General features: G+C 42.0%; 1 protein-coding gene across 2 annotated transcripts in view; it reads left to right on the top strand.

Moving 5' to 3' along the window:
* Positions 1-11,356, top strand: part of RIOK3 (RIO kinase 3) — a 29,745-nt gene extending 18,389 nt beyond the window's left edge. The window contains exons 8-13 of one of the 2 annotated variants that reach the window (XR_012427250.1): positions 2,040-2,094; positions 3,553-3,712; positions 5,627-5,707; positions 5,800-5,889; positions 7,395-7,502; positions 9,554-11,356. Coding sequence is in view for 1 of the 2 variants with exons in the window: in XM_045377963.2 (XP_045233898.1) it covers positions 2,040-2,237; positions 3,553-3,712; positions 5,627-5,707; positions 5,800-5,889; positions 7,395-7,502; positions 9,554-9,661 (745 nt within the window). In the remaining variant the exon portion in view is untranslated. Of the gene's footprint in view, positions 1-2,039; positions 2,238-3,552; positions 3,713-5,626; positions 5,708-5,799; positions 5,890-7,394; positions 7,503-9,553 lie in introns of both variants that reach the window. The other variant, XM_045377963.2, reaches the window with a different exon arrangement.
* Positions 11,357-15,050: the final 3,694 nt, after the last annotated feature.

Below are 15,050 nucleotides of genomic sequence, written 5' to 3'. Positions count from 1 at the left end.
AGTCTCCCTGGAGCATAGGATGTGAATGGGAGAGGGGGCTAGAGGAGTAAGCAGGGGCTGGACCAGGTAGGATTTTGTAGGCCAGGGTAAGGAATCTGCTCTTTAACTGCTCTAGGAACCAAAGCTATGAGTTGATTCTTATTTTCAAAAGATTGCTGTGTGGAAAATGAATTATAGGAGGAGAAGAGAAGCAGCAGTAAGGTCGGTTAAAAACACTGTAGTAGTTGAAGTGAGAAATGGTGAAGGGTTGGACTAAGGAGGGCAGTAGTGGAAGTGAAGAGTAGGAGAGTGTTGGCGTGTGTTTTGGAGGTAGAGTGAACAGCACATGCTGTTGGATTGGATGTGGGTGTGGGAGGACAGATTCTGGGCTAGAGCAGCTGATGGTGGTGCCATTTGATGAGGTGAGAGCCTGGGGAAGGGTAGGGTGAGGACTCAGCATGAGTTTTGTTTTGGGCATGTTAAATTTGAGATGCCTGTTAGACTTCTAAGTGATGTCATGTAGGAGTTGGATAAATGGGCCTGAAGTTCTAGGGAAAGTCAGGACTGGGATAGAAATGTGGGAGTTATTGGCCAGGCACAGTGGCTCACGCCTGTAATCCCAGCACTTTCAGAGGCTGAGTTGGGTGGATCATCTGGAGTTTGAGACCAGCCTGGCCAACATGGTGAAACCCCATCTCTACTAAAAATACAAAAATTAGCCAGGCGTGGTGGCGCGTGCCTGTAATCCCAGCTACTCAGGAGGCTGAGGCAGGAGAATAGCTTGAACCTGGGAGACGGAGGTTGCAGTGAGCCAGGATCGTACCACTGTACTCCAGCCTGGGTGACAGAGTGAGACTCTGTCTCAAAAAAAAAAAAAAAAAGAAATGTAGGAGTTATCTATATAGAGATGATATTTAGAGCCATGGGGCTAAGTGAAATTGCCCGGGAAGAGAAGGGAGGTTTCTTAGAACCAGGTGAAGGACTTTAACCTTTTGAGACTAAATGGAAGAGGAGTCAGCCGGGAGAATATGGTACAGAAGGAGGTTTGATTCAGATTCTGTCCTTTGGAAATACAGTTCCTTTCTGTCCCAGATTAACATCCTATCAGATATTTAAAGGTAAATATTAATATTGTTTCTCCTTCCATCCACCTTTTCACTCCCACTGCCACCATCATGACTGAAGCTCACTATTGGGGGACTATTGCAGTAGCATCCTGAGTCGCCTCACACCTCTAGCCTATCCCTGTGCCCTCTCATGCTGATAGTATTGTCCACTAGATCATCATGAAGGACGCATTTGAGAGTGCCATACACAGAAACCCTCGCATTTCCCCATCACCTCTAGGAATTTGTCCAGGCTCTTCACAGATGTGCCTCTGTCCTGTCCTTTAGCTCCAATTTATTTTCATTATCTCTCCAGCCAAGTCTTAACTCTAGTGTTTGTTGTTCCTCAGATATGTCCTGTGGTTTCCTGCCTCTGCTTTTGTTCATGCTGTTCAGATCCTACCCATTGTCCTGTTTCTGTTTCAGATGGCACTTGTGCCATGAAGTCTTGCCTGATCTTTCCAACGAAAAGAGGCCTTTCCTATTCATGTGCTGCTTTTACTCTCTGCTGCCACTTCTCGCAGACTTGTGGGGCAGGAACCATTTCATTCACCTTTATGTCTGCTAGGAGTGAAAGAGTGATTTTTTAAAAAGCTGTTTTATTTGTTGCTTTTATTGAATTTTGCTCCTGAACCATATTGGGAAGACTGTAGCCTATTTTCAAGTGCATATGTCTTCATTGTATTTCAAGCTTGATTCCATAGTCATTAAGTGAAGAACATTATGTGATAGATGGTTGAAAACTGGTTGACAATTTATTTGAAAGTATATTTTATTTAAAAAATCAAACCAAAACCTAAGGCTTTATTAAGATCCAAAACCTAAAGGCTTAAAAAACAAGACTTGACGCTGAGAGAGGGCAGATCTAATTTAGTGTTATAGAATCTTTGTTTTGAAATTGTTGTACTTGTGAGCCGGCAACTTGTACTGACTTGATTTTTTTCTTCCACTTAGCATGGAGGATGAAAAGGAAGATAGTAAAGTTATACCTACAGAATGTGCCATCAAGGTATTTAAAACAACCCTTAATGAGTTTAAGAATCGTGACAAATATATTAAAGATGATTTCAGGTTTAAAGATCGCTTCAGTAAACTAAATCCACGTAAGATCATCCGCATGTGGGCAGAAAAAGAAATGCACAATCTTGCAAGGTAAAGAAAATATTGTGCTAGATGTAATCTTGGGTAAATATCTTTTTGCGTTAGGATAAAAAAATCCATGCTTTCTTTTAAATTCATTTATAGAAATAATGAAAGGCCAGGTGTACAACCTCGATGAATGAAAGGATGAAGAAGCCATTTTCTTTTTTCTTTCCTCAATGAAACTTGAGGGAAATCTGGTCTTTTTCTGCCTTAGACACTTTATCATATATCTAAATGCCATTTTTAAATTGCTTTTATCAAGAAGTAAAACTTCCAGCATCCAATTAGGCTTAGCATAAAAAAATGGTTTCTTTTTTGTTTCAGAAAATGTTTGTTACATTTAATTTGTTAATTTTGTGGGAGTAAGTTCTTACCAATCAAATTACATTTTGTTTAAATTTTTATACTTGTATCTGAATTTTCTAAGCAATTTATTTTCTATCAAGGAATTTGTTTTATCAACCAAGAAATTCAGTAATAATCCTTCTCATTAAAAACCTTTCCATTACCTTAATCTATTAAAAGCTTAATTTTAGTTTGTTATTTTCTAAAGATATTTGCTTTCAAAAGTAATTATTCATATATCTCAGTTACAAAATTCTTCTACTGAGAGTTTCCCACCAAAATAAGCCGGACATGGTGTGCACGTGTACTTCCAGCTACTTGGGAGGCTGAGATGGGAGGATTGCTTGAACCTAGGAGTTCAAAACCAACCCGGAAACATTAGACTCCCGAGACCTTGTCTCAAAAAAAAAAATTGTTTTCAATTAATTAATTCCAGGTAGAATAATTTTCTAGAAGGTCTTGCTGTCCTCCAGTCTCTTTTCTGTACTCCTGAAATTCCTGCCTTTCTTAAAAAACAGTGTTCCATAGTGGAGCTTGCCTGTCTCTGCAGCCTCAGCCCACATTGCCGTTCCTCCTACTCACAGATCTATGTTGATTGATATACATTCCCCAAACGGACTATGCTCTTGAACACCTCCCTGCATTCCCTTGCACTATCTTCATCTGGCTAATTCCTGTTCCCTACCTCTTCTTCTAATAAGCCATCCTTGGTGCTGTGTGCTCCTGTATAGCTCCTACCCATACCTCTGCCAGTGTGTACGTCACGCTGCATTGTAATTGTCTCTTTACTTGTCTGTCATTTCCATCAGTCCCTGAGCTCCCTACGAGTAGAGGCGGTGTTTTATTGTCTTTGTATTCCCACGTCACCAGGGTGGAACATAGTGCCAGCTCATTGTAGGCCCTTATTAATATTTATTGAATAAATGACATTTTTTTCTCCTTCTGATCTGTATATTCTGAATCATTTCTTTCTGTATAGAATGCAGACAGCTGGAATTCCTTGTCCAACAGTTGTACTACTGAAGAAACACATTTTAGTTATGTCTTTTATTGGCCATGATCAAGTTCCAGCCCCTAAATTAAAAGAAGTAAAGCTCAATAGTGAAGAAATGAAAGAAGCCTACTATCAAACTCTTCATGTAAGTTGTGCTTTTAAAAGCATTCACACACTGCCTTTAAAACATATTTCCTCTAGACTTTAAAAAAATGTCCTTAAAGAAGCCAGGCATGGTGGCTGACACTTATAATCTAGAACTTCGGGAGGCTGAGGCAGGAGGATCACTTGAGCCCAGGAGTTTGAGACTAGCCTGGGCAACATGGTGAAACCCTGTCTCTACTAAAAATACAAAAAAATTAGCTGGGCATGTGCCTGTAATCCCAGCTACTCGGGAGGCTGAGGCAGGGGAATTGCTTGAACCAGGGAGGTGGAGGTTGCAGTGAACCGAGATTGCGCCACTGCACTCCAGCCTGGGTGACAGAGCAAGACTCTGTCTTAAAAAAAAAAAAAAAAAAAAAATTAAAAATTAGCTGGGCATGGTGGCACACACCTGTAGTCTAGCTACTCGGGAGTCTAAGGTGGGAGGATCACTTGTGCCCAGGAACTTAAGGCAGCAGTGAGCTATGATTGTGCCACTGCACTCCAGCCTGGGCAAGAGATAGAGCAAGACCCTATCTCTTAAAAAACAAACAAACAAACAAACAAACCCAAGTTCCTTACACAGTGCTATTTGAAGGTGCTATAATAAAGACAAGTTGAAGTTTGTGAAAGAATGTTAACATGGAAGAGTTGTTTTTCTATCAATATGTGTGTGTCTTAAATAGTTTTAGAAAACTTACAGACTTAACCAGGGAAGTCTTCATTGCCAGGATTAGTGACATATTACATGAAGCTGTTTTTCACAAAACTTCATTAAATAAAATTTGCTGTTACTACATTTAGCAGATAAAGTGCCTCATTAGTTTGTGTGCTTTATTGAATGTTATAGTTTTTTGGGGCTTTTTTTTTTCCCCAAATAAGAGATGGGGTCTCACTATGTTGCCCAGGCTGGTCTTGAACTCCTGGGCTCAAATGATCCTCTTGCTTCAGCATCCCAAAGTGCTGGGATTACTGGTGTGAGCCACCACACCCAGCCATTGAACGTTACAACTTTAACAGTGAAGGAAAGGAAGCAGGTTTGGTCTCATCATAAGAGAGTGATGATGAAAACTGAAAATAGTAGGGAGTGCAGGTGTTAAGTTGGAAGGCACATGTCGGGAATCTCAAGGAAACTACGTGCTTTGAAATAGCAACTGAATTCAATCTGAGGGCCTTTCTAGGTTGAGAAAATGCTCCTAATACTGCCATTATCCCTCTGTAGTTTTAATTGAACACTGGAGAAACTTAATGTGCTACTTGATGCAATCTCTGCATGAAGCTGTCATGTAGTGCAGCCATTGATCTAAATATGGAAATGTTAGTCCAAATTAATTTTTAAAGATACAGCTAGAAAGGTGATCCACCTTTCTCTGCTTCCAAAGGAAAACATTGAAAGGAAAATCAAGTATATTTTTCTGGCGTCTTTGGGAGGTGGGGTGCCTAGGGAAGAGATTAAATAGTGATGAAACTTTCCTATTTGATTCTATTAAGGCTGGCAAACAAATACATTAATGTTGATTTCTACTATAAGACTTTAGGGGGGCCAGGCGCGGTGGCTCACGCCCGTAATCCTAGCACTTTGGGAGTCCGAGGCGAGCGGACCACGAGGTCAGGAGATTGAGACCATCCTGGCTAACACAGTGAAACTCCGTCTCTACTAAGAAAATACAATAAATTAGCCGGGCGTGGTGGCGGGTGCCTATAGTCCCAGCTACTCAGGAGGCTGAGGCAGGAGAATGGCATGAACCCAGGAGCGGAGTGAGCTGAGATCACACCACTGCATTCCAACCTGGGCAACAGAGCGAGACTCCATCTCAAAAAAAAAAAAAAGACTTGGGGGGGGTGTCATCATCAATAATATACTATATAATCCCACTTAATTTATTCATTTCCTAATGTGTGCCTTCCCTCTTCACAGTTGATGCGGCAGTTATATCATGAATGTAGGCTTGTCCATGCTGACCTCAGTGAGTATAACATGCTGTGGCATGCTGGAAAGGTGAGGAGAACCTTTTGTTGACATTCAGATTTAATTACTTTAAGTAAAATGTCAAATGTAAATACATCAGTCTGTGTTCTGTATTGAAATAGGTCTGGTTGATCGATGTCAGTCAGTCAGTAGAACCTACCCATCCTCATGGCCTGGAGTTCTTGTTCCGGGACTGCAGGAATGTCTCGCAGGTAGACATGTAAACCAATATACCTTTTTTGTTGGATGTAACAGCTGTAGGTATTTTTCTCACTCCTAAGTAAGACGACCATATTCTTAGAAATTGAAGGAAGGGATACTGGCTGTTTTCAGGACAAGGATATAAAGATCAATTTGTCATATTTCATTTTGCAAGAATTTGATTCCATGTTTCATAGTTGGGTAAAATGTTCAAGGGGTGCCAGGTGCGGTGGCTCACGCCTGTAATCCCAGCACTTCGGGAGACTGAGGTGGGTGGATCACTTGATGTCAGAGGTTCAAGACCAGCCTGACCAACATGGTGAAACCCCATCTCTACTAAAAATACAAAATTAGCCGGGTGTGGTGGCAAGTGCCTGTAATCCCAGCTACTCAGGAGGCTGAGGCAGGAGACTCACTTGAACCTGGGAGGCAGAGGTTGCAGTGAGCCAAGAACGTGCTACTGTAGTACACCCAGCCTGGGCAACAGAGCGAGGCTCTATCTCAAAAAAAAAAAAAAATGTTCAAGGGAATGAATGTTTTGGCTTCTATAAGCAGTTGAGTAGACATTTAATGTGTGCATAGTGCTTAAACAGAAGCTGGCATATGGTGTGCCTGCATGCTTGCTGCCATTATTACCATTAAAAGAGAGACAGTCTCCATTGTGGGACAGTGTCTGATCACTGTCACTGTGAAGCAGGGAAAAAAGATTAGGTGGCTGGGCATGGTGGTTCATGCCTATAATCTCAAAACTTTGGGAAGCCAGGGAGGGAGGATTGCTTGAGCCCAGGAGTTTGAGACCAGCCTGGGCAATATAGTGAGACTCCTATCTCTCCAAAAAAATTTAAGAAGTAGCTGGGTGTGGTGGAACATGTCTGTAGTCCTAGCTGCTTTAACTGGGAGGCTGTTTTACTAGGGAGGCTGAGGCAAGAGGATTGTTTGAGTCCAGAAGTTCAAGATTAGAGTGAGCTGTGATTGTGCCACTGCACTCCAGCCTGGGTGACAGTGCTAGGCCCTGTCTCTTAAAAAAACAAAACATATATATACATAAGGTAAAATTCAGTAAGCACAGGGTTGGGTCATACTTATTTGGCATTTCTAAGGGAAATGAATTGTTGGCAGTAGATTCAGATAGGAATGATCTTTCTAAAGGATAGAGTAACTTCATATTGGACATAACCTCTGAGTCTGCTTGAAAATTTTAATTTCTGGGGTTTAGTGAAAGTATTTCCTTTACATATTCAAAGCAATGCCAAGTGGTTTTATATATAGCACTCATTTTTATAGCTATAGGAGGTGCAGTGGGATGAGCTAAATCCAGAAGGCAGAATGGATGTGTGAGAGGATGAAAAGCAACTAGAACCTGAGCATAGTCCAGCTTGGAAGTAGGAAGATCGATGGTTGAGAAATGAAGGAAGGAATGTAGTGGTGTCTTTTTATAAATGTGCAGCTCCCTGTTCTTAGTTTATTGAGAACCTTGCTAATACTTCTTACTGACTTTCTTGTATTTCCTTTCTAGTTTTTCCAGAAAGGAGGCGTCAAGGAAGCCCTTAGTGAACGAGAACTCTTCAATGCTGTTTCAGGCTTAAACATCTCAGCAGATAATGAAGCTGATTTTTTAGCTGAGGTATGTGATAAACAGCTGTTTTTCACCTTACTGGTCATACAGAACTGCATAGAGGAGATAACTAAAACCCAGAGCTAGTTTTATCCTCCCTTTCCCCCAAAAACAAAATTAATTTGAGATTTTTCTTTTCTTTAGATGTTTTTGGTTTTTTATTTTTCATTTCTTTTTTTTTTTGAGATGGAGTCTTGGTTTGTCACTCAGGCTGGAATGCAATGGCTTGATCTCAGCTCACTGCAACCTCTGCCTCTTGGGTTCAAGCGATTCTCCTGCCTCAGCCTCCCAAGTAGCTGGGATTACAGGTGTGTGCCACCATGCTTGGCTAATTTTTGTATTTTTGGTAGAGACGGGGTTTCGCCATGTTGGCCAGGCTGGTCTTGAACTCCTGGCCTCAAGTGATCCGCCCTCCTTGGCCTCCCAAAGTGCTGAGATTACAAGCATGAGCCACTGTGCTCGGCTTGTTTTTTTCTATGATTGAAATTCAGAATACACACACAGCAAAACATTTCTTCACAGAGGGCACCATTTGGTTAAGATGGGCAAGCTGCACATTTTCAGTAGACTCCTATTTCCCCTATTTAATGAATGCAGAAGTTGATGAACACTCTGAGTGATACAAAAAGCAGTAACATGTGGTCCCTGCCCTTTACTAAACATAGAAAGTTAGAAGTGCCCATCTTTGGAAATACCCCGTTATTATAATATCAGATCTAGAGAACCATGAAAAAGCTTCCTCCAGAGAAAATCTCTTAAAATTGAACAAAATCTAAAAGGTGAAATAACAGTTAATTATTCCCAACATTATACCAAAGCAGAGAGTGATTACTGAGTGTTCCAGAACTCCCCAGGATGACTTGAGTTTGGGTAAGCTGTGCCTAGCCTAAGGCTAGAGAGAAATAACAGAAAGAGTAAATTCAGCTTCCAGCACAATACAGTTGCTCAGTAAGTAAATGATACTGTTGTTTGATGAATGATAAAATTCTCTTTTTCCTGTTTCTGGAATGTTTTTTTTTTTTTTTTTTTTTTTTTTTTGAGACGGAGTCTCGCTCTGTTGCCCAGGCTGGAGTGCAGTGGCGCGATCTCGGCTCACTGCAAGCTCCGCCTCCCGGGTTCCCGCCATTCTCCTGCCTCAGCCTCCTGAGTAGCTGGGACTACAGGCGCCCGCCACCGCGCCCGGCTAATTTTTTGTATTTTTAGTAGAGACGGGGTTTCACTGTGGTCTCGATCTCCTGACCTTGTGATCCGCCTGCCTCGGCCTCCCAAAGTGCTGGGATTACAGGCTTGAGCCACCGCGCCCGGCCTGGAATGTTTTATAGAATACCTTTCAAACATAGATGATTCCAATTGCTAGCTGGATAATGTTAGTAAATATTGACCCTTGTAATCAAGTTAAAAAAAATACATGTATGTATGACTATCTGTGTACACTTGGACACATGCACGCGGGCGCACGCGCACACACACACACACACACACACATAGTAATTTCAACTCAAAGGCAGAATCATTAGGAATAACCTAGTTTTTAAGAGAGTAAAAGTTACTGGCTCAGCCAGGCATGGCGGCTCACTCCTGTTATTCCTGTAATCCCAGCACTTTGGGAGGCCAAGGAGGGAGGATCTCTTGAGCCCAGGAATTTGAGACCAGCCTGAGCAACATAAACTCCATTAAAAAATAAAAAAATTGGCCGGTCACGGTGGCTCACGCCTGTAATCCTAGCACTCTGAGAGGCCAAGGCGGGTGGAACACCTGAGGTCAGGAGTTCAAGACAAGCCTGGACAACATAGTGAAACCCCGTCTTTACTAAAAATACAAAAATTAGCTGGGTGTGGTGGCACATGTGTCCCAGCTACTAGGGAGGCTAAGGCAGGAGAATTGCTTGAACCCAGGAGGCGGAGGTTGCAGTGAGCCGAGATTGCACCATTGCACTCCAGCCTGGGCGACAGAGTGAGACTCCATTTCAAAAAAAGAAAAAAATTACTAGCATAATCTAAAATATGGTTTCTGTGAAAAGTAGGATTCTAACAAATGGATTCAATGTATTATTTTTGTAGATAGAAGCTTTGGAGAAAATGAATGAAGATCACGTTCAGAAGAATGGAAGGAAAGCTGCTTCTTTTTTGAAAGATGATGGAGACCCACCAGTGCTATATTATGAATAGCACTGATACCCACTGCTTCAGTGTTAACACAGCCGTGAGTGTCAGCTGCCAATAGCAAATGAAGTTGTGGGCGACTCGAAATACCAGAACACGGGGAGTGGGCAATGGTGCTTCTCTGCTTCCCCCCTTGTAACCCATGTGCCAGATGTGTGGAATCTTTAGCTCAGCATTGAGAGAATAAAATGTCACTACCTCTCATCTTATGAACAGGATAATATAATTCTTTAACAGCTATAGGTTATCTGGCTGAAGTAGACCTAATTTTACATGACTTGTGGTGTAAAATGTCTTGATGATAATTTTTAAAACTTAGGCAACATTTCCAAATATGGGAGGAAAGGACAGATGTGTTTACAAGGGAGGGTTTCATTACAACGTATTTGCTTTATTCACCTCCCTGTTTTGTGTTGCATCTTTCCTTGAATATCTTACTGGCCCAGAGTTAGCCTTTCTCAATTATGTTTCCAGACTGTGGCCGTGATTCTAAAGGAAAATGTGTGCTCTTTAATGGGTAGAACAAATGGAAATTTGGTTTCAGAATGGCTGACAGAAATAGACATAAGCCATGTAATTTTTGTTGATATATCATGAAAATGAACAGAATTCTTTTTCCATACTTATATCTAAGAAAAGGCATCATAGGTTTCTGAAAGAGATAAATATATAACAGCTTTTTAACTATCCAGTCAACTTTCAGCTTTTCTACATTTAGGTAAAATGGTTAGGATATAACTCATAGTGTGGCTAATCTACATTTATCAATAAAATGTAAATTATCTGAGAGGACAGAATATAAGATTGAACCATGTTTGACATATTTTAATTTAGTTAATGAAGCAAAATTCCGTTTACATTTCACTAAAACTGTGTACTTGATTGATTTTCAGAGAAATATCACAAATTAGAAATATTAAATCAAAGGATGAAAGGTATATATAAAACAATTTGGGGGCCAGGCGTGGTTCAAGCAATTCAAACAGGAAAATCGCTTGAACCTGGGAGGCGGAGATTGCAGTGAGCTGAGATCATGCCACTGCACTCCAGCCTGGGCGACAGAGTGAGACTCTGTCTCCAGGGAAAAAAAAAAACCAAACCCAATTTAGATACCAAATTAATCAACTAATTTGAGCTCTCTGGCCTTACTCTTAGTAGTTTTTAGTACGTGCTGGACACCACTTTGAAAAAGCAATCACTGTGCTAGAAAAGTATATTGGCTTTGTTAGGTTTGAAGTTCATTAACTTCAACGTAATCATTCCTCCTATTACTGAAGTCAGATTGGAACCACTAAAGATCCAAACCTTCTGTCTGGTAATAGAAAGTAAAAATCTAGACATCATTTACATTTGAGAAAGCTGTTTTTAACATTATTTTAAAATGCCAAATATGTTCTTTCTAGAAAAATATTTATTTTTGTTTTTGTTGGATAGCTTTTAATTGCATTTCAGAGAAGTGTGATTTTGGGTAGATGCTAATTACATTTTTGAAAGATTTACTGTTCCAAAATAAAGATTTAGATGACTGGTGATACTGGCTTTACAGAAATTTCAGAGAACTAATTTTTAAAACATTTAAAACTTTTTTTGTTTTGTTTTCTGACATATTCTGACAAAGAGCAGCAAACCACTGCTGTGTGGCATTCTTGGAGTGTGCTGTGAATGTGCTTTTTAAGAAATTAAAAAGAGATCATTTTAAAATTGGTTCTTTGTGTGGTATCTTCCTGTTCCTTATATTAACTTATGTCCTGGTACCAAGTTGCCATTTCTGTATAAAGTTAAGTGATACTGTTTTAAGTAGATTATTCCCCCTCAACCTCTCATTGTTAGATTTCAGTCTCAAATGGCCTACTTCACATTACAAATAGGTTTTCACCCCCACCCCCCTTGTAGATTACAGAGTAGATTTTTTCCCATAGTAGAAAAAGAAAGTGAAAAATACTGGTTTGCTAAGTAAATAAAAAATCAAGCCGGGCGCGGTGGCTCAAGCCTGTAATCCCAGCACTTTGGGAGGCCGAGACGGGCGGATCACGAGGTCAGGAGATCGAGACCATCCTGGCTAACACGGTGAAACCCCATCTCTACTAAAAAATACAAAAAAAAAAAAACTAGCCGGGCAAGGTGGCGGGCGCCTGTAGTCCCGGCTACTCGGGAGGCTGAGGCAGGAGAATGGCGGGAACCCGGGAGGCGGAGCTTGCAGTGAGCTGAGATCTGGCCACAGCACTCCAGCCTGGGTGACAGAGCGAGACTCCGTCTCAAAAAAAAAAAAAAAAAAAAAAAAAAATCAAATACAGGCTGGGCGTGGTGGCTCACACCTGTAATCCCAATACTTTGGGATGCTGAGGCAGGATGATCACTTGAACCTAGGAGTTTGAGATCTGCCTGAGCAGCAGAGCAGACCTCATCTCTACAGAACATTAGGTGGGTGGCACGCATCTCTGGTCCCAGCTACTGGGGAAGCTGAGGCAGGAGGATTCTTTGAGCTCAGGAGATCCAGCCTGCAGTGAGCTATGATCACACGACTACACTCCAGCCTGGGTGACAGATAAAGACTTGGTCTCAAAATAAATAAATTAATAAAATGAAAATATATAAAATACGGAAATAGGGATATTTTATCTCACATTAAGTTATCAAAATAAGGATGACTAGTTAACTTTTATTTCAATATGATAATTACCAATTTCCTTTTCATAAAAATTAGTTTTTCTTGCTTACAAAAGTAAGTCATTTATTTGAATGTAAATATTGTAGGAATTTAGAAATGTTCAAGTGAAAGTCCCTCGGCCAGGTGCAGTGGCTCAGGCCTGTAATCCCAGCACTTTGGGAGGCTGAGGTGGGCAGCTCACCTGAGGTCAGGAGTTTGAGACCAGCCGGCCAACATGGTGAATCCGTGTCTCTACTAAAAATACAAAAATTAGCTGGTCGTGATGGCACATGCCTGTAATCCCAGCTACTTAGGAGGCTGAGGCAGGAGAATGACTTGAGCCCAGGAGGCAGAGGTTGCAGGGAGCTGAGATGGTGCCGCTGCACTCCAGCCTGGGCAACAGAGCGAGACTCTGTCTCAAAAAAAAAAGTAAAAGTCCTTCATATTCCAGAGACCATTGTTTATAGTGTGGCATGCATCCCTGCAACTTTTCCCCTCAGCGTATGGTATTTTCTTTTTTAAAAAACCTTTGAACAAAAAGCAAGATGAAGTGAGGCAGCTGATGGGGAAATGTTGAGCATGGGAGACTCTGAGGAAGATGAAGACAGTAGGCCCTAAGATGTGTTAGGAGTACCTTTCTCACTGCTCACTGGGGCTCTGGGCATCAGAAGAGACGGTTTTCTGCACCTTTTGAAATTCCAAGAACTATAGGGACAGAGAAAAGCTCATCTGATTATATTTTCCAACCTTGATCCTTAGGTTTTTGAAGACAATATTTTTCTATTTTTGTCAGGATTACATAAAAATAAGCTATCAAAGTGTGTTTTATACTTGGAGACATCAGTTTACTAATGTGAAAGCCTCTTGTTTTTATTGTTTTCCAATTTGTTTCCAGTATAAAAATAATATAAGGTTGCATTTGGAACAGCATTCCTTTTACCATCCTAAGCTTTCCAGCTTTCTCCCAGACTTGGCTAGCTTTTTGAGGAGTTAAGATCAAATTCGGTAGATAAGAAAGTGGCAGATGGAGGAGTGGGGAATGTGGGGTATTCTTTACAGAATACGTGAGTGAGCTACTACAGATAGCTCTATAAACTTGAGGGAAAAAATGTCTGCGCCACAGGTCTCGGCAGCTTGGGTGGTGGGAGGAGGAGCAGCAGCTGGTGGGCCCAGCTTCCAGAAGGCTCTGGTTTCGCCACTGCCCATAGGCACCCGGCAGGACCCCTCCCCACCACCAACATGCCCAAGACAAAGGTCAGCTCAGCCAGGGGGGCCGTGAAGGAAAAGCCCAGGAGGAGATTGGCACAGTTGTCCGCTAACCCTGCTCCTGCAAAAGTAGAAACGAAGCCAAAAAAGAAAAAAAAAAAAAAAAAAGGCAGCAGGAAAGAACAAACCTTCAGACCTAAAAGTGCACACAAAAGGGAAAGGGGGAGCAAAGGGAAAACAGGCTGAAGCTTGAGTCCCTGCCCACCTCCATTCCTATCTGGTCTAGAACGTTTAACTGGCAATGTTTTTTTGACTCAGTCTCTGGGCCATAGGGGCCCCACTAGGGGACATGACAGACGCAGGGCCTGTAGCATGCCACCCTGGCCTCAATATGGGCCAGAATGAAAGCTTGGCCATCAACACTGCCTCTGGGATACATTGACAAAAAAAAGAGAAAAAAAAAAAAAAACAAATAGAAGCCCCCATCAGAATGGATCTCCCTCTTGGCCAAAGGGAATCGAAACAACAGCAGCAGCCGCAACAGCCTGAAAACCTGGTTCAGGCTGTGACAGGAAGCTGGGAGTCAGCCACGCCTCACCACACCCTCCCTCACTTTGGAATCCAGGCACAACTGACCAAGCAAAAGGGCTTCACACCTTTGGAAAGGAACACCTTTTGGCTGATTCCGTAGGGAATGCGTTAAGGCTGCTCTTTCTGTTACCTGGTTTTACCACTTTTAGGCCCATTAATGGGGATCTTATTGTTAGTATTTGACCCACTGGGCCGGGCGCGGTGGCTCATGCCTGTAATCCCAGCACTTTGGGAGGCCAAGGTGGGCAGATCATGAGGTCAAGAGATTGAGACCATCCTGGCCAACATGGTGAAACCCTGTCTCCGCTAAAAATACAAAAATTGACTGGGGGTGGTGGTGCACGCCTGTAGTCCCAGGTACTCAGGAGGCTGAGGCAGGAGAATTGCTTGAGCCTGAGAGGCGGAGGTTGCGGTGAGCCGACATCACGCCCCTGAACTCCAGCCTGGTGACACAGCAAGACTCTGTCTCAAAAAATAAATACAATAACAATAATAAAAATATTTGGCCCACACATATTCAACTTCCTTATAAAGTTTATATCTTCTAGGTTATAGCAGCTCCATGTAAAGATGATGGTGATGCAAGGATTCCAGCCAATTCCTGTCTCAGCTTGGGACTCTCCTGCTAATGCACCCTGGGGACCCTTAGACCAGGCAGCCAGAGATTTCCAATCTTTTGGTAGGCAGGGCCAGCGCCCTGAAATCAGCAAAAAAACACAGAAGACTGACCTCCTCCCTCATCAACCCACACAGAAGACTGACCTCCTCCCTCATCAACCCTTAAGAATAAGGGATGGAAATCTCCAAAGGGAGAATGAGATAGGAAGATCACTGGGTGCTCGCAGGAGGATGGAAGAATCCAAACAAGAGCTAAAACAAGAGTAGGCAAAGAAACTGGGGGATAACAGAAAACCCAAAATAAGGAGGAGAAGGCTAGGTTTGGTGGCTCAT

The sequence above is a fragment of the Macaca fascicularis genome, chromosome 18 (assembly GCF_037993035.2).
Source record: "Macaca fascicularis isolate 582-1 chromosome 18, T2T-MFA8v1.1".
NCBI classification, from domain to species: domain Eukaryota; kingdom Metazoa; phylum Chordata; class Mammalia; order Primates; family Cercopithecidae; genus Macaca; species Macaca fascicularis.
This window is presented reverse-complemented; position numbering and strand designations above follow the sequence as displayed.